This window comes from Rhinolophus hipposideros, assembly GCF_964194185.1.
Source record: "Rhinolophus hipposideros genome assembly, chromosome: 13".
Taxonomy (NCBI): Eukaryota; Metazoa; Chordata; class Mammalia; order Chiroptera; family Rhinolophidae; genus Rhinolophus; species Rhinolophus hipposideros.
The window spans coordinates 64,530,477-64,553,473 of record NC_138059.1 but is presented as its reverse complement, the minus strand read 5'-3'; the positions used below and the strand labels follow the sequence as shown (position 1 = coordinate 64,553,473).

The 22,997-nt window shown below is 40.6% G+C and overlaps 1 protein-coding gene across 7 annotated transcripts in view; it reads left to right on the top strand.

Annotated features, from left to right (window-relative positions):
* NCOA2 (nuclear receptor coactivator 2) overlaps positions 1-22,997 on the top strand; it is a 256,262-nt gene that overhangs the window by 160,707 nt on the left and 72,558 nt on the right. For all 7 annotated transcript variants that reach the window (XM_081070062.1, XM_081070061.1, XM_081070060.1 and 4 more), the window contains 2 exons: positions 3,559-3,663; positions 5,475-5,647. In XM_081070062.1, coding sequence (XP_080926188.1) covers positions 3,578-3,663; positions 5,475-5,647 — 259 coding nt within the window. In that variant the 5' untranslated portion in view covers positions 3,559-3,577. The remainder of the gene's footprint in view (positions 1-3,558; positions 3,664-5,474; positions 5,648-22,997) is intronic.

The window sequence follows — 22,997 nt, the reverse complement described above, 5'->3', positions numbered from 1 at the left end:
TGGTGGTTCAAAGGTTGGTTGGCAACATGTACTGGGCATACACAGCCCAAGAAAATGGGTCAGAAAGGGGGGGGTGTGGGGCAGACACAGAAAAATACGGAATCGAGCATGTTCATAAAACTGCAATTTTTAGTTTTTCAGGAAATATGTTAAGGTACCATCCCATAAAATAAAAGGGAAAACTTGGCACTTCAAAAGGAAAATTAATGATGTTTTAAGGTTACAGATACAGTGGTGGGTGAGCCATCCACTTGACTTGAGTGGATTCAAGTAAAATATAAACAGTTTGTTCAGATGGGTTTACTGCACTTACAGCAGTAAACGTCAGCTCCTTGCTTCACTCCTGATCTCCTTCTCGTCCCTTTTGTTGAAATATATTAGTGCTGCCCCTTCATGCAGAGTTCCAATTATCAGTGTCTGTTTGGGGGAATTTAAAGGCAGAGGGCGCAGATGCTAATGGTAAATTCCAAACTGAGGTAAACTTGAAGTAAAACACTCACTGTCTGTTGAAAAGCATTCTGCTCTTTCTGGTCGTGCTATACTTTTTAATGTACATGGCCATACTTTTGGTGGGAAATAAGCCGTTTTCATCAATAAACTTCACGCCTATACCTAGTAGAGAGGGTATTTTGTTACATACTGAGGGTTATATTTTGATGATAAAAATTTGCTTAAATTCTTATGATTTATGGACAGCTGCTTCCAGGATGAAAATTCCCTGGAATTTTTTGCTGTTGTTGAAAGCTTTCTTAGATTTGATGAGTAATGTTTTTTCTTACATGCTCATGATTGAAACCATGGGAATTGTGGTTCCCAGAGAAATCCTGAAAATGAATGTAAGGGATTGTGTGAGAAGGGTTGTGGTGTTCAGGTTGTTGCTTCCCCCCCTGTCCTCTTGTATCCCCTGCAACGGCCTGGCTCCCCTCCCCTCATTATTCCCCTTTCCTCAGGGCCCAGCTCAGTGCCTCCCCCATCCCAGCAAAGTTCTTCTTTCTCAGATGTCACAGTACAGCGGACTGCATATCGGTTGTATCAGACCTTCACCTGTTTCACTTGCAAGTGTTTCCTATATGCACATTTAGCTCCCCCTCACCTTGCTGAGAGTGACACCCCTCCCTCAGGCTCCGCCCAGCACTGAGCCTGACTTCACAACAGCAGATAGACAGTCTTGGAATGAGTAAGTGACGTTTAGATGAGGGAGGGGGAAAGAGTCAAGCAGGAAAGCAGTTGCAGCCCAGGTCTTGCTGCTTCCCCACCTGACCTGCGACAACGTGGTCAGAGGAGGAATGGCTCATGTGCTGAGAGACCTCTGCCGTGACATTTCAGTTCAGAGCCAGCGTGTGGGAGCCTGTTTATAAATCCCAGTCCTGCCATTTGTGAATCCGCTCCCTGGCCCTGTGCTGAGATGCTAGTAATGATCCCCATTTTACAGGAGAGGTAATTAACACTTCCGCTGCGGCGTTCGACTTTACCCCACGAGCTCAGTGTTCCAGAAAGGAAGTTTAGGAAAGCAGACAGACATTTTTCTATAGTTTTGTGTTTTTCAAGAATGAATAACAGTAGGACATTTTTATACTTTAAAGGAATCATTTATTTTAATAAAATGTAGCACCTTAACTGTATGTACCTAAAATGTAAATACTGTCATTATTTTCTGTGGATTTTTGACACCTTTTGGAGAACAAACTTGAAATCAACGCAGTGAAAGGGTTAAGGCACAGAAGCAACTGCTTAAGGTCCCGCAACTAACCAGGTGGGGTTTGGACAGGATACTGGCCTTAGCTTCTCTGCTCTGCTGCCCCTCAGAGTCTGGTTTTGATGACTAGGTTACATCTGTGAATGTCTTGGTCAATGCTAAATGCATAGTAACTAAATACAGATTATACTTATTATCAGCCCCAAACTGTGAGGACAGCACAGGACCTTGGGACTTGGTTACATTGCTCCCATCAGCAGGAAGCTCAGGCTTTAACTTGCAGATATGTCCCCTCCTTTGTAACTTCTGGAACAGAATGTGCAATTGATTCAGAGTCGCTCAGCTGCTACAGTGTTTCACAGGACTCCCAAAAAAATCAGCTTCTCGGCCTCCCTGGATCAGGGCTGAGGCCATAAGAAGTAACTAGTGAGACAGCATCCCAGATGTCCCCAGGGCAGCAGCTGGGCCGGTTGACGCGGTGCGGCAGTGATACGGCAGTGATACGGTGGTCAGTCTCCGTGGCGCTTTCTTAGCCCACTTTCCTCTTTGTCCTTGCTCTTCATTAGCCTGTTGCTCACCAGAGTCTTCCTCACGCCTTTCACCTTCTACTAACCTGCCCTTCCCTCTGATTTTTCCAGCATGGAAAGGAAGAAAAGCCACTATAGAAAGTAAAATACCGAGAAAGTGGTTTTAGAAGCCTGGAGGGAAAAGGGAAGGGGGAAATCACATAGAATTGGAGCTCTAGGAAGGGTTTTTAAATGCTGACGTAGACTTTTGGGGCTGCCTTTTGGGGGGCAGGGGACGGGCGGCTAAGCAGTTACTGAGCACCTTGAGTAACAGTTATCTTCCATTTCCTCAGAATCTTGTTAGGCCAATTGTTCAGCTCCTTTAGAACTCATCCTCTATTGCTCTTGTTCTTTGCGTCTTTAAACGTTGTTTTGATTCTGCCAATGATGACCAACGTGAACACACTGATTCTCTTATTATATGTCCTTTTATTTTCTTACCAAAAGGAATTCAGCAAGCAGGAGCCAATAATTGTCCTCCTCTATTGGGATCAATGCTGTTACCTGATTTTTTGAGTGCTTCTTGAGCCCTTGGGTGACAGCTGCTGATAACGGGATGGGGGTGGGGGCAGGGGACAGGGTGTGAGAGAGGAAACCAGGGCTGAGAGGTGTGCTCTGGGAGGTGAGCTGCCCTAAGATAAGCATTGTGCAAGGAGCAGGGAGGCAGCTGCTGTGGGAGAGGGGGGCCCACCCCCACCCCGAGACTGCACAGGGAGGCAGGAACGTCCTGTTTGAGGGGCATTGCTTAGGCGGTCTTCTGCGGGGCTGGGAGACAGAGCGGTGTCCTATGTACCTGGTCAGATTTGGAAACGTTCAGCTTCATGACGTAGCACTGCCTCTTCCAGGGGCTGTCATGGCTGAGCTGTGGTGGTACAGGCGTCACATTGGCCAAGCCAAAACAGAGACTGGGAGGAGCCCCTCACAACACCTGTAGTTTCCACCTGGTGCAACAGGGCTCCTGAAACTGGACGCTGGCAGCAGAAGCCCAGGGCTGGCAGGCTGCGGTTCCTGTGGTGATGAAGCTCAGGTCCTGTTTAACAAGTATGGGCCCAGTGAGCTAGGCTTGTTTGTGTTTAAATGTTAACCTTTACATTCGCCTGACCTTTTAGCAAGGTAAAAAAAAAAACTGCAGTCTTTTTTCAGTAGAAGTTATTATGCATGTACATCAATCAAAGCAATGTGTTAATTACTGTCGTCAAATTTCTGATTGAAGTCAAAGTTTTTTTCATTGTTGGTAAATGGATCAGACACTTTATCATCAGCTCTTTGAACTTTCCCCCTTGTTTTCTGTTTTAGTTGCTGATATGTGTTCAAGATGAGTGGGATGGGAGAAAATACCTCTGACCCATCCAGGGCAGAGACAAGAAAGCGCAAGGAATGTCCTGACCAGCTTGGACCCAGGTGAGAGTCTGGCTTAGAAACAGGGCGAGCGTTGCCCGTGAAAGGCACAAGCTTGCTCCTGTCATGCTGTAGCGCTGATTTTACCCCTCGTGGAAATACGGTGTCTGGTTTTTCTCTTTCACGCTTAAACCTTTGAATATGTGTTATTTAGCTTCTGTTTTGGAGATGCAAATCAGTTACAAGAGGAAAGCTACAAGATGGGGAACAGGAAAGAGGACCAGGAAGAGTGAATAAGAGAGGAAGTGGAGGAGAAAGCAAAAGGCCAATATTTTATATTCCCTTTTCCCTCCTAGTTGCCAAGCAAAATAAGCCTGTGAAGTGACCACATCCCTGCTCCTGTGTGTTGCCACCAGATTCCCTAGTACTTCCTGGCTAACCACAGCCTCCTGTGTGTCACACTGCCTTTTGTGCCCAGGGCTCCTGCTCGAGGAAGCTGTTGGGTAAAATGGAGAGGGGCTGTTCTCTCATCTAGTGCTGTGATGGTGCCATGTGGGGTGGGTGCACCTCCCAGCCCTCCCCCTGACGCCCCCCCGCAGTCTTTGTAACACAGTCCCCTTCACCTGTGTCATTTGTTTATTACCTTGAGGGGTTTGGGGATGATAGACGGAGGTGGAGGTGGGAGGGGGCCCAGAAGGGAAACTTGGTTCTTCCACTCATTCCAGCCACTCCCTCCGTTTCCCTGTACTTAATAAACTAGAAGCTAGGGATGAAAATGAGACTTAGAAAAGCCAAAGTCTGGTCCTTGCTCTGCCAGTAACTCACCAGGTGATCTTGGACAAATCATGTAACCACTATAAATAAATGGAGAAATTGTATTCCATCTTAGGTTTATTAGTTTGTGAAAATAATGCTAATACTTACAGGCTAATATATGGAAGTCTATTACAAGTTACAAACTTTTATAAATTGGTGTTATACACAAATAATACTAATTTGGTAAAAATAGAGAAAGCTGCTACATTAAACAACTTGCTTTTTTAATGTATCGCATTGTTTGAATGTCCGTTAATGGGTTCTCTACTGCACTTGAGGAAAAAATGATACGCTGTTATTATCAAAGGGAAATTTTGAGTTTGCTGTTTTATCAAATTCCGATGAAAAGATCTTGCCAATTTTTCTTATTCCCTCCCTTCCATTGACTTTTTAAAACTTTAGCTGAACTTGGACCGTTTGTTTATTTTTTGCATGTCATTCAGCTTGGACAGTTAACAAATACCCTGGGTCAGTTTCGCTTTTGTTTCAGCTGTACTGTGGTTTTGTCTAAAAAGGCTGTTTGGTTTGATCCTAAAGAAGTCTGAGAAATTATAAAGGTTTATTTATATTTTTATGCTTTACCAAAAATCATCAAAATTGATGGATTGCTATAACTATTATAGTTTAGCTTCCCTTTCTTCTTTGATTAATCTTACATAAATTTTTGTAAATGTAACCTCCCTTAATTTCCTAAAACATTCCTTTATTCAACAATAAATTTGACTCCGACTTGTGCCAAGTGTTGTGTGAAGCACCGTGGGGAGGAAATTGACCTGATCCTTCCTTGTCTCTGTGAAGCATAGAATCCAGTGGGAGACATCAGGCACGTTGAACAAGTAATTGAACGGGTAAATGTATAATTATGAACTGGGGTAAGTTTGATTGCAAAAACGATGCAACATTTAGGGCAAAATCAGGGCTTTTCCCCTGACGTACTTCCATGTTTATATAAGTAACTTTTGTTTGCTGTCTTTATATTAGAACTTGTTTAACACGCTTATCTTTTTTGTAATAGCTGTTTTTCAAATTCATAATAAAAATATGTTTCTTCTTTTTAGCCCCAAGAGGAGCACGGAGAAACGCAATCGTGAACAGGAAAATAAATATATTGAAGAACTTGCAGAGCTGATTTTTGCAAATTTTAACGACATAGACAACTTTAACTTCAAACCTGACAAATGTGCAATCTTAAAAGAAACTGTGAAGCAAATTCGTCAGATCAAAGAACAAGGTAAGAGGACGGAATTAATATTTTGGAGAATTTAGTTGATTTCTGTTTTTCCACGTATGAGAACTCCCTTCAGAGTCCCTTTCATCCATTTCTTATGCTTAAATTATTGATGAGGAAATGACGTCACAGTGCAAGATGAATGCAAGTATCACTTGCAGTAGCTTATAAATAGACTGTATATAAAATTCAACAATTCTCTAAAGACAAAGAAGACTGAGGTGAGGTGGGGTGATGTCCCTTTTCATCTAGTAAAACTCAGTTACATGCCCATTGCTTCTCCTCCCCACCTTGACATTTCGTCGCTTGCACAGCAAATAAATGACTGTAGTAATCTGTAGTGAGGGGCCAACTGAAGATGGAACCCGAAGTAAGGAGGCGAGGCACCTCCTGTTTCAGCTAGTCAGCATATTTCATTACGTCTGAGCCTCAACTAGCCACACCGCTAGATTAGAATTTCATATCCTGAATGAGAAGAGATTTGAAAGGCTCACACATCTCATCCGAATTTTTTTTGTGAAGTTGAAACACAAAACATGACAGCTTTCTTCCTGGGGTTTTCTTTTCTTTTCGTTTTTCTCTGAGATCATTTTTCTGCCTCTCTTCTTTGATATTTTTGCCTACAGAAAAAAAGTTAAGCAAGTAGTATTTTAAAAAACACATTAGATTTTGTGGTGCCAAAAAAAAATCTATCAGGCAAGTACGAACAGTGTCTCAACGCTTAGGGCCAATGTATACTCTTAAGTATTCACACACTGCCTTCCTTCAGGGCTAGGGAGATTGTTATCTCTTGTAATCTGATTTTTAATGCATCCTCCTAGAGTTCTATTTTTTTTATCTACCTTTTATGTAATATTCAAAAGAGGCAGATTTTAGAACAATAATGTCTTTGTCTATATAGGTATATGAGCGTGAAACTGCTTGCTTCCATCTATTATAAAATCCTGTATCTATTCATATGTTATCATCATAGCCCTTTCCATTTTCATACATTTACCTGAAGCTAAGTTTTATATAAAACAATTTTACAAATGTAGTTCTAAGAACTTAAAAATATACACGTAGCATACACAACAGTTTCTAATGCCAGCCCACTTTGTAAATCAATCTTTTACTTCCTGGTTTCTCCTTCAAGACTACATCATCACATTCAAGGAGTTTCTACTCTCAATGGCCGTCTCAGTCTCCTTGCAGCTCTTTCTTCTTCCTTCTTTTCCTTTTGAGGTTCACTAGTTATCGAAAACTCAGTTAATCTCAGTTTTGTATCTTCAATTTTTGCTATCAGCAAATGGATAAAATAATATTCCTGGAGCTCTTAGGGAAATAATTGGTTGAAGTTTTTTGTTTGTTTGTTTGTTTTGTATCTTAGAGGCCAGAAAAAAAATATATTTTTTTTTAATTGGTTCAAGTTTTACAGTGTTTTGAAATTCTCGTATTTCTAGTTGCTGATATCATATCATTGCAGTTTTGTTTCAGTTTTCTAAAGATTTTGAATGATTCCATTTTGTGAACATTGCATGTTAGGTTATCCTTTCAAACAATTATATCTGTATGTTATTTCTTTACTGTCAAGGTCTGACACAAGGTTTTCAAGTTTTGCAAAACCTTGGTAATTCCCCCTTCAAACCATAAAACACGTTAAGATGTGTCATGCTGGGACTCTGCCATACTTTCACTGTGGGTTTAATCATGAGGCTTCCTGCCACAGCCACCCAAGAAGCAGCAACAATAAACACCCTGTCACGTCTTATTCTTCTAATAATGTTCCTGTTAATTTGAAAAGTAATGTGTTTTGAAAAGGGAAACAGAAGTGAAAAACCGAATGAAAAGTACAAATATACTTTTACGTTCTGAACTAGTCTAGCATTTTAAGAATATTGCTTGTTTAATAAATCGTGTTTTTTAAAAAAAAAAGAGAGAGAGAGAGAGAGCAGGACTTTAGAATCAAATCAGACAGAAGCTAGGTTTGAATCCTGGCTCTGCCTCTTACAAGCTCTTTGAACCTGGGCAAGTTATTTCACCTCTCTGAGACTCAGTTTTCCTCACACAGAATTTAGTAATCACAGCATGTAGACTGCACCATTGTGGAAGAAATTATGAGCTGTGTACACGCACTCACTCAGCAGGTACCTGTCACGGTAAATGTTTAGTAAGTCTTCAGTAAATATCTTTTCCACATTAAGCAGAAAGGCGACTTTTCTTCGTCACCTACCGTATGCTCAGATCTGCAGACCATGAGCTCTTCCTTCAGATGGAAAGTGGGCAAAATAGTTATAAATATCCTCTCCTTCAGGGTCGTTTGAAGAAAGTAAGATGGTTCTAGTACCAGAGATCTGTGCACAGCCTGTGCTCGTCACTCCGCTGGCCCCTCTGTGTGGCTTCTCTCAGCAGCTGACAGACAGTAAGGTTCAAGCGCAGCACAGACTGGAGCCCTTCTCTCTCCCTCTCTGTGTGCCCACCCGCCCAGCCAGTCCCCCGTCACTCAGTATAAATAAAATCCAACCATCATCTTTACAACATTGTCCAAACTTAATTTGTATTTCAGTCACAGGTGTCAGCTGAAATAAAGTCATGATTATCCTAGAGAAGTTAAACTGGATTGCAGGAGGTGCCCCACTACAGAAGATGCAGTCGGGAAAGCGGGGCTCTCATTTAGGGAACCTTCCAGTGTCAAAGCTCAGGCAGGTCAGTCAGGCATGACGGGCTCTTTCAGTCAAGTCTACTCTGTCGTCAGCTGCTCCTCAAGTTTCCATACGCTTTATAAATAAAGGGAGAGGAGGAAGGATATTTTTAAATGGCCTAAAGGATGGGAATTTGGAGGGGGAATTACCAGCTATTTAAATATAGAAGCATTCTGTTGTATGTAGCCCGTCATGAGCCCTGCCACCGCACGGGACCCTGCAGAAGCAGAGCGAGTGTCCACAGCAGTCTGCCTGAAACCAGTGCCCCAACTTTGCGATACTGAAATAGGACGTTCCGTCCTGTTTGGTGTGATGCTGATAGGTGTTTAGGACTTCTGGCTTCCATAGCTTACAAACAGTAGTGATAAATAGTAAACAACCTTTTTCCCTAATTGGGAGGCTAATGTTGCCTCTATTCCACAGAATAATGAATAGTATGAAAAATACAGATGATTTAATTTTGGGTTACCGTGTCTAATTTCACGCTTTTTAACTGGAAACCTAAATAAAAATTTCTGTGGAAAGTGTATGGTAATTCCTGTGCTCTTAAAAAATAAAACTGATTCAACATCATAAAAACAAACAACCTGATTTAAAAATGATAAGAGGACCTGAATAGACATTTTACAAAGAGGATCTACAGATGGCCAACAGATACATAAAAAATAGTCAACATCACTAATCATCAGGGAAATGCAAATTACAGTAAAACCACAATGAGATTCCACTTTACACCTGTCAGAATGGCTATAACAAACAATAAGTGTTGGTGAGGATGTGGAGAAAAGGGAACCCTTGTGCACTGTTGGTGGGATTATAAATTGGTGCAGCCACTATGTTAAATAGTACAGACATTTCTCAAAAAAAAAAAAAAATGAGTCATACTACCGTGTGACCCAGCAATCCCACTTCTGGGTATTTATCCGAAGAAATCGAAAACACTAATTTGAAAATATATATGCACCCCTATGTTTATTACAGCATTTATTTATAGTAGCCAAGATATGGAGGCAACTTAGATACCCATCCATAGATGAATGGATAACGAAGAGGGGCTGTGTGCACGCGCGCATATACATACATACACACAAAATGGGATACTACTCGGCAATAAAAAAGAATGAAATCTTACTGTTAACATGCGGCACCATGGGTGGACCTAGAGGTTATTATGCTAGAAGCAGTAAGTCAGAGAAGGACAAATAACATGTGATTTCACTTACATGTGGAATCTGAAAAACAGAACAAATGGACAAATAAAACAAGCAAACTCACAGATACACAGAAAAAAACAGGTGGTTGTCAGAGGGGGAGGGTTGGGAAGATGGGCAAAAAAGGTGAAGTGGATCAAAAAGTACAAACCGCCAGTCATCAAATTAGTCATGGGGATGTAAAGTGCCGCTTGGGGAATCTAGTCGGTAGTATTGTAACAACTGTGTATGGTGACAGAAGGTTACCAGACTTACCGGGATCACTCCGTAGATGTATGAAAGTCTAAGCACTATGCTGTACACCTGAAACTAATATAATATGTATGGCGACTAGAATTTAAAAATAAACTTTAAAAAACGAAGCGTAAATTTACTGAAACGTTTAGGGGAGTTCGAAAAATTAAAGCGTTTCTGCTGCTCTGTTTAAAGTAATGTGTCCTCTGTTACCCCAACATAGGTACACCTTTCATTGTTTTTTCTGAAATAATTTTAAAATGAACTTTATTATTTGGAAAACATTTGTCACTTCGTTTAAAGCCACTTTAGTGCAGTGTATTTGACTAAAGGATGTATGGTATCAATTAATAGAGAATTGTTTGCAACCTTTTGTTATTATTTTTCTGAAAGTAGTTTTATGAGTGAATGGAAACTTAAAACTGAAAATATACAGAGGATGCCAAAAAATGTATACACATTTTAAGGAAGGAAAACTGTATTAAACCTGTTATATTCAATATATACCGATAACAAAAGATGAATACAGGTCCCGTTTGACTTTTGCAATGACAAGAGGTGCTCAAAGTGGTTACCGTCAGTGTCCAGACATTTGATTACAGCAAACTACTGCTTGAGCAACGTGACCAAAGTGTCCACATTTTCTTGGCACCCAAATTTGTGTTGGTTACAATCTAGATTTGGGGGGAAATTCCTTGTTGGATCAAGCAACCTGTAAGGTCATTCTGGTTTCTCATTGCAATTATTCTAATGATGTGATTTTGATCGACATGCCAGTATGAGAACATTGGGATTCTAAATTACTTTATACATCTGAATTTCCCCTAATATTGAGAATAGCATCAAAAAATACAAGAAGTATTTTAAGAGAGGGTGAGTGGTAGTGGTATGCTAGTGTCAACCTGTATTAACCAATTGGAGACAGTTGTTAAATTTCCAGAATTTTATAAGCTAATTGATAAGCACTGCCATTATTATTAAAAATAATATAGACTTACAATTAAATTATATTTAAAAACAAAGGTAAGGAAGACAAAATCTCATCATTTCCTAATTATTCTGCATTTTACCATTATCCATGCTCGGGGGCTCTTTGTGTCTTCTGACTGTGTTTACATGATGAAAGTGCCAGGGAGAGGCGGCTACTTCACACCTGTTCCCAAGTCTGCATTCAGTAATGTTCCATTGAAATCAGCCCTGGTGAGAGTGTTCACACCATGCAAATGTGCAAATCAGTGAACTCTACAAATCAGGGCTGGGTTTATTGTTTTGTGGGCTGTTATTCTAGACTTAAGAAAGTAATGGAAGAAATGTTGGTCGTTAATATCTAACATTTTAACATTAAGTTACATGCAAATAAAATCATATCCAATGCAGCAAAAAAGTCACTCACAAATTGACAAAGAACTGAATTTTGCATATAACATCTTCACCATGTAGTTTTATTTCACTTTTGTCTTACTAACTTAAACAAAAATTTCAAACGATGTTCATGTCGAAACTATACCCTTTCTTCAGTTATAATCATATGTTCGCTACAATACAAAAGTTAGGCAAAAATCAGCAGAAACATTCTGTGAGAGTCAATTGGCTATATAGAATTTGTAAATTTCTGTATAGCCAATTGAGTGTCGTATATTTTATTAATCATTGATAGATTATATACTACGCATCCTTTATACTAGTAAAATTTGTATTAAACATTATGATGCTTACTATTTTCCCCCAGAGCTGATTTTTAAATATTTCCCAGTATAGCTCTGGTGGGCAGGTTGTATTGTAAATGGGAGTCAGATTTATAAACTAACAATTATTTCTTAGAAAAAGGAAGTAGTGATGGAAACAACTTGATTCTAGCACATAAAAGGAAAATGTAGAGCCCATTGAAATTATGTTTTTCCTTCCTGTTCTTGTTTTCCCCGCGTTAAATGCATGGTGTTCTTGTGATGGAAATTCAGTTCTTCAAGTTGAAGTCTAGGCATGAACTCCTAGCTGTCACCCAGCAAAGTAAGCCAAAGGACTCTGCTATCAGTTTCCTTCCACGGGTAGGGTGTCTGTGAATCAGGCTTTTGGGGTGATGTTTCCAGGTATTGCTTACGTTCCATGTGATGAAACTGTAGGGTGATGGCAGATTCATCCGTGTCGCTAGGAAGGGAAGGTGAGTGAACTCAGAACCTCTCGGCTGCACCCTTATAGACACTCTTACACTGAAGACAGTGTTTTCGATTGCCAGTGAAATATTGATGGTCATACAAACTCTTGATTGTTTCAAGAATGAATGGGAGACCGATAACGACATACATATTTTAACTCTTTTTTTTTAAAATGATCCCTTACTCACTACATAGTTTGAATTGCAATTGCCACCTTCTTTTTGGTCCTGTGTTCTTCTAAAGGTGCTGATGATAATTAAATGGCCAGAGTCAACCAGCCAGATGTAAGAGTGGCCAACACGGTAGACTCATCGTCCAGTACAAGCCCCAAACCCAGCTGGCAGGATATAATCAATATAATGAAGTCATGAAGAGCATGAGCTTTAGTTAAAATCAGATAAACCCAGTCTCTCTCTTCGCTGACTATATGACGATGTGTAAGTTTTCCTACATCTCTGGGCTTTCACTTCCTAGTCTAAAAAGAGGATACTACTACCCTCTACATAAAGTTCTTGTGAAGAATATGTTCAGTAATGTTTATAAAAGGTTTGATCGGGTCCTTGGCTCGTGGAAAGACTTACAGAACAGTAGTTATTACCCGTATTGTTTCTGACATCTATGCTCAGAGTTGTCATCCAGATAAATCTAGGTTTTCTGCCTAAGGACTCAATATTGATAGGGAAACACGCAGTGTTCAGATATTTTCTCTGTTACAGTTTTAAGCCTTAATATTGTTACAATGGTAATTCTTTTTAATATAGAAATACATAAACAGAAGCTACCAAAACCATGTAGTCGAGACCCGGAAACCAGAAATGTCGTGCTTGGCCTGACTCCTGCCAGTTCTGGTGCCCCTGCCGGACCTTGTCACCGCTTGCTTATCGCTGGTCACCTGAGTGACATTCTTAAGAATCCTGCTTTAAGGAGAACTAAAGAGGGCAAGAGTCTTGGCAATTTTTATTTCATCCGTACTTACTTAATCACAGGAATGAAGGTGGCCCTACTTACTCCTAAAGATACGAAAGTATTAATGTGTTCTTTCCTTGTTTGACAGAATAACCTGTGATTGGCATTCTAGCTTTGATGATTGCAGTTTTTAATGAAGAGAAAATATTGTTCTATTGATCTGCATATAATTCACTTTTATATTCTAATGTGGATCAATGGCTCATGTTATTAATGAAATCCTTAAAATGAGTGAGCAAAAGTGGAATTCCTGCTCCCGTTTTCTCAGGATCCTCTTACTATTTTTTTCTTAAGTATATGGAAGGTTTTCTTGTTGTTTAACAGCTTTCGGATGAAGAGGATTTAAATAGTTTAATGTACCCTAATACTTTATGATTTTAACAATTTATGACATGAGCTCTAATTTCAAGACTTATTCTGGCTTCCACACTCTGAAGAAAGTCAACATCCCTTGTCTTCTTGATCTTGTACTGTTACGAAAAGGAATTAATTCTGACACCCCACTGTCTGTATAGATTTTATTCAAGAGCACACATTCATTCAGTAATTTTTTTCTTGAGCACATACTATATGCAAGACGTACTGTTATTCACTAAGGGAGAATGCAACAAGCAGTAGTGCGTGGTTCTTTGCCTTGGAGCTTTCACTTACTTGGGGGGAAATCAACTTGTAAACAACCAGATATGGAACTGGAAGGGACAGCGGCGAATAAGTGTGATTAAAGATACTGGTGCAGGCCGCATGGGGGACAATAAGTTTGAACCTGGCCTTGCTATGAGAGTCGTATTTTAATAGGTGAAGAGTGGTGATGGGGGTGGGGCCCGAGAGGCGGTCCAGACGGGGAGCAGGGGAACCCCAGCAGAGGCACGGGACCCTCAAAGGCGTGCAGTGTGTGCGAGGGCAGAATTCTGTGTAGCTGCAGAATTCCATGCACTGACGCAGTCAGTTGGATTTGAGGTGACAAGGGCAGATGAGAGCCGGACGGGATAGAAAGCAGAGTGCTATAGCCATACTAGACTTGGTGATGTGAAACGCGACTCCTCACCATCTTCAGCAGAGCTGGCTTGAATTCATCTGCCATGGTCTCTAGAGCCTGGAGCTGCCCTGTACTGGGAATGGGACTTGTGAATCGTAATTTGAACAGAAATAAAGCAAAGATGTAGAGCACAAATACCATTATTTGACTATTTTTTATGTTGTCATTCTCTTTTTGGTTTCAGCTTAAAGTACACTTTTATTAATTTGTTGTTGTTGTTGTTGGTTGCTTTGTTTTCTCTTTTGTTTGGTTTTGTTTTCTGTTTCTTTTTTTAAAGAAATGAATAAAAACAGCCTATTTTCCCAAACTGTAGTACTGGTAGAATGAGGAAAAGAGAAGTGTTGCTGGTTTTGCGTACTTTAAGTTAATTTTCAGACTAAGATGGGTTATATAGAAGTAAATTATTTTACATGGAACTATTTTAATTAGGCCTTCCAAGAAGACTTTTTTTTTTTTCTGGTTTGGTGACTTTTTTTTGTTTGTTTTTTAATTCTGAAAAAAAAAAAGAAACCCTAACAAATTTACCCTCTTAACATTTTTAAACCTACATTATATGCTCACTGTTGTACAACAGGCCTCTAGAACTTCTTTATTTTACAAAATGGAAACTCCATACCCATTGAACTCCTCTCATTTCCTTGACAGTCACCTTCTTCTTTGTTTCTTATGACTTTCATTATTTTAGATACCTCATATAAATGGAATCATGCAGTATTTTTCTCTTTGTGATTGACTGTTTAACTGAGCATAACGTCCTCAACTTTCATTTATGTTGTAGCATGTGACAGGATTTTCTTTTTAGCTGAATAATATTCCATGGCATGTATATACCACATTTTATTTATTCTTTCGTCGATGAACGTTAAGGTTGTTTCCACACCTTGGCTATTGTAAAAAATGCTGTAGAGAAGGTGGGTAGACAAAAAGCTCTTTGTGATCTTGTTTTCAGTACTTTGGGATAAATACCCAGTGGGATTGCATCCTATGGCAGTTCTAATTTTAATAGTTTGAGGAAGCTCCATACTATGTCCGCACAGTTTTACAATCCCACCAACAGTGCCCAAGGGTTCCTGTTTCTCCACCTGCTCACCAACACTTGTTATTTTCTGGGTTTTTGATAGTGGCCATCCTAATATGTGTGAGTTGGTATCTCATTGTGGTTTTGACTTACGTTTCCCTGATGATTGATGATGTTGAGCATCTTTTTCAAGGCGATATTTTGAAAAGAACAAGAATCGAATACAATGTGACAGGATCGAATGCCTTGTGTAGTCAAATATCTTGATGTCATATGTTGCACCAAACATGTAAGGCACCAAACATGACCATAAGCCGAGCGCAGGGAGGAGCTTGTGTGGTGCAGAAAGATCCTTGAAGGTAATCTGAAGTCAGTAGGAAAAGGAGAGAAAACCACAATGGCATTAAGATCTCCCTTCTAGTCATTTGGCCTCCTTTCAGCTGTTTCTCACCTTCCCCTAAAGAACGCTTCTTTCCCTGAAGCCTTTTACTACATTAGACTTCTCTGTGTCGGTTACGGGGAGGGAAGAAGTACCACGTGCATAGACCATACTGGTTATCTGTTTATCTGTAGTTGGGGGTGTGCAAACACAGGCTCTCACATATGTCATTTACCATTCTTGCCTCCTCTCGTTACTGTGTTGTTCACTCAGAAACGTTGTAGTTCATTTCTACTTAGAAAATGCCCCCTTTTCCTAATCACTGAGTCATGTATCTCTGGTAATAAGTGTAGGAGTCCATGTTTTTAATCCTCTCATCTTTTCTGTCACCCCCGATGATTTTAAAGCCATTCCAGGAAAACTATGATCGTGTTCTGTGTCTCAGCTTTGCTGGTAAGAAATGGGGACCCTTAACAGCTTATGTTTTGTCTTGAGTGCGCAGTCCAGTCCAAGTGGGTCTTCTGCAGATTTGTACCGTATTTGTGCGTTCAGCCTTCACTCCAGACTGCTCTCATCAGCATATCAGATCTCAAACCCTGGTTTGTTTTCTAAGGATGTGACAGTAAAGGATAATTCACAGACTACAAGAATTGCAGTTCTGCTTACAATACTTACTGAGGGAAGACTCTGGAGACCAGTTAACTTGAACCTGAGAATTGATTGTAATCTGACCTTTTTTTATTGTGGTAAAATGTACGTAGCAGAAAATTTGCCATTTTCAGATACACAGTTCAGTGGCAGTACGTGCTGTCCATCTCCAGTACCTTTTCATCATTCCACACAGAAGCTATTAAATAATCACTCACCCCTCTCCCCCAGCCCCTGGCAACCACCATTCTGCTTTCTGTCTCTCTGAGTTGGACTACTCCAGGCACCTCATGTGGGTGGAATCATAAAGTGTTTGCTTTCTGTGATTGGCTGGTTTCACTTCGCTTACTGTCCTCAAGGTTCATCCGTGTTGTAAGATATGTCTGCATTTCCATCCTTTTTAAGGCTGAATAGTATTCCATTGCACGTATGTCCTGTATTTTGTTTATCTGTTCATACATCCACAGACATTTGGTTGGATTTCTCTTTTTGGCTATTGCCAAAAATTTTGGCTATAGCCCATTTTTATTGTGAGCACCCTAATTTAAGTAGTCTTTTCTCACCTCAACTCATCTCTGCTTCTCTACCTCCTGTCATCCATCCCTGTTGCTACCGACATTAATTTCCTAAAAGTGTATTAGATATGTGATTGCTGTTCTCAGAACATTCAGCAAGTGTCTCCTGCCTCCAGAATGCAGTCAGATGTCTTCACATGACGTCCAAGGCCCTCTACCACCTGGGCCCAGCATGTTTTTCTGGGTTGTCTCCTGCTCTTGTCTGTCTAGCCATTTTTTTAGTCAGTACCTGAAGGCTAATTACTCTTGAACCTATAGCTGCCCAGCTGTTTTGCCATTGTTAAGTATATATTTCATTTGGCTAGTAATATAATAGTTTAAACTTTTAAAAAACTTTCTACTATCATGTAAACTCTCTAATGGAAGAACCATAGCCTATTCATTTCTACATCCTTTCCTTAGTGCCTTGCACATAAGAGATACTTTGTAAATGTTACTATAAATAATGGACATGAAAATTAGGATTTAGAGGAAATGTGAAAGTAACAAGAAATACAGCGTTTTTCTCCAGATGCTTCAAGAAGGTATGAGTAGAACAATGGGGAAAGAAGGGATTTAAGGACCATCATTAACTACTGTGTCAGACTGAAATAGCAGCACATGACATAAATTCCAGCGGTGAAGTCTGCAGATGACCGGAAGCCATGCCGGGATTATACTAACAAGTGATAAGGCTGGGGTTTGGATATAAGTGCTGTGACAGACGGGTATAGGTCTATTGATGCATGTACAGATAGAAATAGAGATAGACATCAGGCAAACTGGGGTAACAGAGGAGGTAGGAAATAAAACTTTGTTAGACTTCCATGAATATACTGAAGTTACCATCTCAGTAATATTTAGCTAGATAAAAATCTGATGTTGAGAATCAGGATTCCGTGTATGCAAGGCTGCTGGATTTTTTTCCTTTAGCAGTATTAAAGCATGGCATATTAATATATCCACACACACTGTTTCCAGCTACCTTCTCATCCCTTCTGGAAGCCGCTTGTTCTGTGCTGTGTCCCTGTGCTGCCGCTGGCTGCCAGACTGAGGACCGATACGATTGTTTCACAGATAAAGAAACAGATATGCAGAAATATTAGTAAAGTTGAAGCCTTAGAACCAGTAAATGATAGACTAGAATTCAAACCTAGTCCGCTGGTGATTCCGAAGCCTGTGATTCTTCTGCCGTGTTCCGTGAACTGTGAGGATGGTGGTCATGTCTTTAACTTTGCCTGTGTTTATTATGAGAGAAAATGTTGATCTATAGAGAAATTCCAAAAGCAGCACACTGAAACCCAAAGGAAAGATTTATAATAGTTGACTGCTGTGTCATTAGGGTTAGTTTGAACACGTATTATTCACAGAGTGATTTTGATGATTTGGGGTTAGGTGTGACATCATTAACGAGCTTAAATCTTATGGAGCCAGCAGTCAAGGGCTGCAAAGCCTTGCGGGAATACAGGACTGAAGTTGTGGACTTCACTGTATACTTTCGGAGCAGATGACACCAAGCTAATGAAGCTTCACACCCAGGCCCCTGACTTCCACTGGCCCTTGAGTGCTGGGACTCGCCACATGTTCTAGATTGGGAGGTCATTTCCATCAGGAGGTACTTCGTCGTGAACATTGTAGGTAGTTATCTAAAGCGATCTCAGAAGAACTTTGAATCTTCTTCAAAGCTCTAGTGTTTTGCTTCGGTTTCTTTTCTCATTCTCTAGAAATCAGAATGAGAATTATCCTTTCTTTTTTTCCTTCCTTCCTTCCTTCTTCAAGGAGGGCGCAGCTCACAGTGGCCCATGTGGGGATCGAACTAGCAACCTTGGTGTTACCAGCATCATGCTCTAACAGCTGAGCTAACCGGCTGCCCCATTAATTTTGTATTTTTAAAGAGAGTCCCCTCATTCTAATTGTGTAAACTTCAGACCCTACCAAACAGATCCGTCCCTATGTGCTGGCAAAGTTTATAACCTATACTAGGATGAAAGCAGAAGGCCCAGCCGACACCGTGGAGGTGACAGCCTGTATACATGGCGTGCTTATTCCGTGCCAGGCACTGCTGTTTGCGCACATGGTCTCACCCCAGCCGTGCAGCACCCTGGGGGCAGGTCTGGCTATTCGCCCCACCGTATAGATAAGGAACCGAACCTAGGGTTTGCGTGACTTGTCTAGAGTCACACAGCTAGAAGGTGGTGGAACTCGAGGCTTCCGGTCCAGATCTCTACGTAGCTTCAAAGCCAGTGCCTCCCAGTGAAGTAGAAAAATAAAATAAACATGTCACCCAGCTGTTTACCTTGCTTTTGTCTGCCGTTTGGAAGCAGTTGTGATGAGTGAATCCGGGAAGCATGTTGTCAGCCATCTAAGACCTACTGAGACACTGCTTTAGTTACTGGGAAGAATATTCTTTGCGGATCCCTATTTCAGAAGATGATGAAGGCTTTCAAGACGGCTCAGCTTTTCCTGTCAGGGAAGAAAACAGAAAAAAGATGATAAAAGATCCCAAGAAAATAGAAAGTTGCCGTCTAGGCCAAAAAAGACTTCTTAGTATTTAGCCAGAAAATTAGATACCGAGCTTGTTTTAGAACGTTCGTTTCGTACCCTGATGTGAGCAGACGAGTAATTGTTCTGTCAGATGGATGTCTCGTCTTTTTATCTGTCCATCTTGTTTGTGCAATGGAACCTGTAGATAAACAACACTTTGTCCTGGTTAAGGTGTTCTCTCTGGTTTCAGAAAATATATTCGGAGCAAAACAGACTTTACTGACCATCACCGTGACCACTCCTATATTCATTATTGACCAGGAAAGGAATGGAATCCAAGGGCCATGTTTCACACACGAGTACTTAGCTGTATACAAGACTATGCAGAGTGTTTTAACTTGTGTTCTGTAAAGGAAGTGTGTAAAATGCAAACTTCCACTGGAAAATGGATTGATTAGATTTCACGTATTTAAACTTAAAAAGTTTAGATATCCACAGCTGTTGGAAAGGGTATTTTTGCCTTATGTTTCTCATTTCTGTTTTAAACAAAAGCAAGCCCCAATTCAACATCATCACATAGAAAAAATACATTGATTTTACCCAGAAGAGAAAAATTGTTCATTAAAATGGACTTAGATTCTACTCTTACAGTGTTAGATCCTCGATCACCTGTAATATATTTAGGGTCCTTTTGGGACTGCCAATTTTGGTAATAAGACATTTTGTCCTATGGAAGAAAAGTAAAGAGAAAGAAATAATGGGCTACTCCTCATGGTCCTGCTTCGCATGTGTTCAGTACTGATACACCTTTTCATGCCCATTAAGGCCAGATGGTGGACGCTACGGAATTCCCGGCCATTCGGGGGAGTCCCATAGGTTCTCTTTCTTTAAACCTGAAGTGATTCTCAATAGAGTAGTGATTCCTTACCTTACATTAGACCAGCATATGCATACCCCCACTTGTAAGATTTCAAGTGTTAAATTTATCTCATAGCTGACATCGGAGGGCAGGAAAGAAAAGAACGCAAGCCCTGTTGAAATTGACATGATTCTTCTTTACCACCCCCCCCCTCCAAATTAAGCTCACCTTCTTAAGAGCTTTTTTCCTTTGACAGACGTTCTTCAATTTGTAGATCCTTTTTGTAGATTAGGAAACAATAACATAGTACATTTTATTTGGAATATTGTTAGAGATTGAAATTGTCAAAGGTGAGAAAATACTTTTGTCTCTTTGATTATATAGATATATTCTCTTGTGTGATTGAATTAGTGAATCCATTTTTTTCCTACTGCCATGCATTTTTAAGAAAGAAGCACAGAGTCTTCAACTTTGAAAACCATTTTTTCCCCCTGAGATTTATTTGTAAGTTAATTGTTTGGGGGTGGAGGATATTTTCCATCAGAACAATGCAATTTGGGTGATTAGATTCCTGGACCAGTTCCATAAAGCCTGGTGTAACCAATGATACTTCTAACTAGAATATTTCTTAATATATGAGGTATGTACAGCTGTGTTTGAAAAAACATAGAGACAGTGTAGTGCTAAATAAGAAGCAGACTCTTCTAGAAGCATTACTAACTTTATTGTAACCTTTTCTTTCTGTTATATGTCATTTCACATGTAGATGCTGCCCTGTGGGGCTCCATGCACGTCATTGGTACTAAAAAGATCCCTCTTACCCGAAAAGGTGGGAAGCTCTAGCCTGATGTTGATTATAGGGTGAAGGGCAATTCAGAAGCTCATCAACCAGCACATTCATATATTTCCTGGAAAGCTCTGTTCTGCATTTTCAGAGAGGCCTGGAGCGTGGTTTCCTCTTCCTTCCTTTCTGCCTGGTAGACTGTCCGGGGCACCCCTCCCCCCCACCCCCCAGGTCTCCACTTGCCAAGCAGCACCAGTCAGGACTCTTGAGGACAGGAGCAGAGTTCCAGGAGGGCAGGCCGGTGAGTGATGGGGAGGTTCAGACGTGCGTGAGAGTCGGGAAGCCAGGCAGTACTGTGGTCGGGGGCTGGCAGAGCCAGCCCAGACTCCTGGCCACATTCTGTCCTTTTCTTCACAGCCCACCTGCTGCCCACTTCACTGTCTTTCTCTAACTACTCCCTTGATTTCTACTGAGATTTTTCTTCTGTCCACTGCAGCACGAAATTCAGGTTTTTATGTGCAGTTCTTGTCTCTGGAGCAAATGTTCATTCTGGAGTTGTTTAGTGAAGCAGATAAAGTAAAAATAACAAAGGAGTCACAACATTTCAGAAGTCTTTAAAACTCATAATAAATCAGGTTCCAGATGGTCTTTGAAATATGAATGAACCCATTTCAATCTTCGCCTGTTTCCCCAATTTCATCTTCAGTCTTTAGAAACCTCTAAATGTATTTCCTTTGATCCCACAGGAGGTGCTTATGGGTCCCCCTAATTTCCATACGTATCCCCCTTTCATCTGTCTGTCTGTCTTTCTCCCCTTTTCTCTCTCCAAGTGGGGGCTCTGAGAAATGGGAGTGAGGTGATCTGTGCAGTTGGAGAGGGGGGAAGGAATCTCCTCTGTCTCTCATGACTGGCCTTGTTTCAGTGCTGATGTGCAGACACGTTACTTGACTGAGCAGGTGGACATTGGAGTTTTTGGTCCCTACTTCGTGGCTCTGAAGCAGTAGCATTTTCATCTTTGATATCTATCTTCCCATACAAAAGTTCCAGTATTCCGAGTTGTAAGAATATACTCACTGCCCCTCCTTTGCCTGTAGGACACAAGCTATCTTCATATTTTAGAAAATTATCAATGATTTTCATTTTTTCCAGATTCATCCTTGGGGTAAGGGGATGGGGAGGTGGTCATCCCGAACCTGAAGGGCCGTGGATCCCATGTCAGGATTTGGGAAGACCCGCCATGGTGATTCTCGTGTAGAGTCATAGGTACCGTGTTTCTCAATCAGCGTTTTTCTACCAGCTGCACCCCTTAGCTCTCCTATGCAGGACCTCCTCTCCCAAAGGTTGAGATGCACCTTACCCTCCCCAGGTGTTCAAATATCGTCACTTGGAATGCTCATCTCCCAACTTGCTCTGACTTTCCTTCTTGTAAGTTAGTTGATGATCGTTGGTGTATGTTGCTTCTCTTCTGTATACTCATCGGAGGACCCCTTTAGTTTCTTTCCACATACTATACCAAATCTTCGTCTTTTGGAATTGCAGTTTTAAAATTGAGCTCCTGATTTTCACGTTAGGATAAGGGAGAGAACAGATCTGGGCACCTAAGTGTTTTAGCTCCACTCCTGACTCGGGATTCATAACTTAGAAAGCACAGATACATAGCCCGTCTTGGAAGCACCCTTCTAGTTACGCGACCGTAGGTTTTTCTCTTTTAAGTTCACCAGTGAATTTAACTTTGAAAAGTTGACAGATTATTTTTATTCCTGTAGAGTAGGCTCTCAGACTGAATTTTTGAGACCTATAAGTCTGATTTCCTTGGCAATTGGGTTTATCCTAAGAGAATAATATAAAAGATCATTATTAACCTTCACACTTTTATTTTCCAAAATTCTTTTGAGCGGCTACACTTCAGAGAACAAATTAGGCCCGTTAGCACCCTGAGGTGTATGCATTGTTCCTGGTGTGTTGATGGAAGTTTATTTTGAGTTAAATTATCAGCTCTTGCCCTGTTCAGTCTGATGAAAGCATTCTTCGTGAAATCTCAGGTAATTAGTTTCTCTTTATTCACAACTGGATCAGTGCTGTTTCCTGAAGTTAAGTCTCCAAGTAAGCTGAGTCTTCCAGCTAAATAAATTTTTTAAAACTCCTAACACTTACAAATCTATAAATTTCATGTTTCTTTTGTTGCATAAATGCACAACACTTTAAAAGATAATCCACTAACCCCACTGCAGCAGTTGGCTTAATCGTAGGCGGGCAAGGCTTGTGTTTTTTACCTTTGTATCCTCACGAGCTAATTTCATGTTTATGTTTCCTTTAAAAACATAAAATACGACTTTCTTGAACACA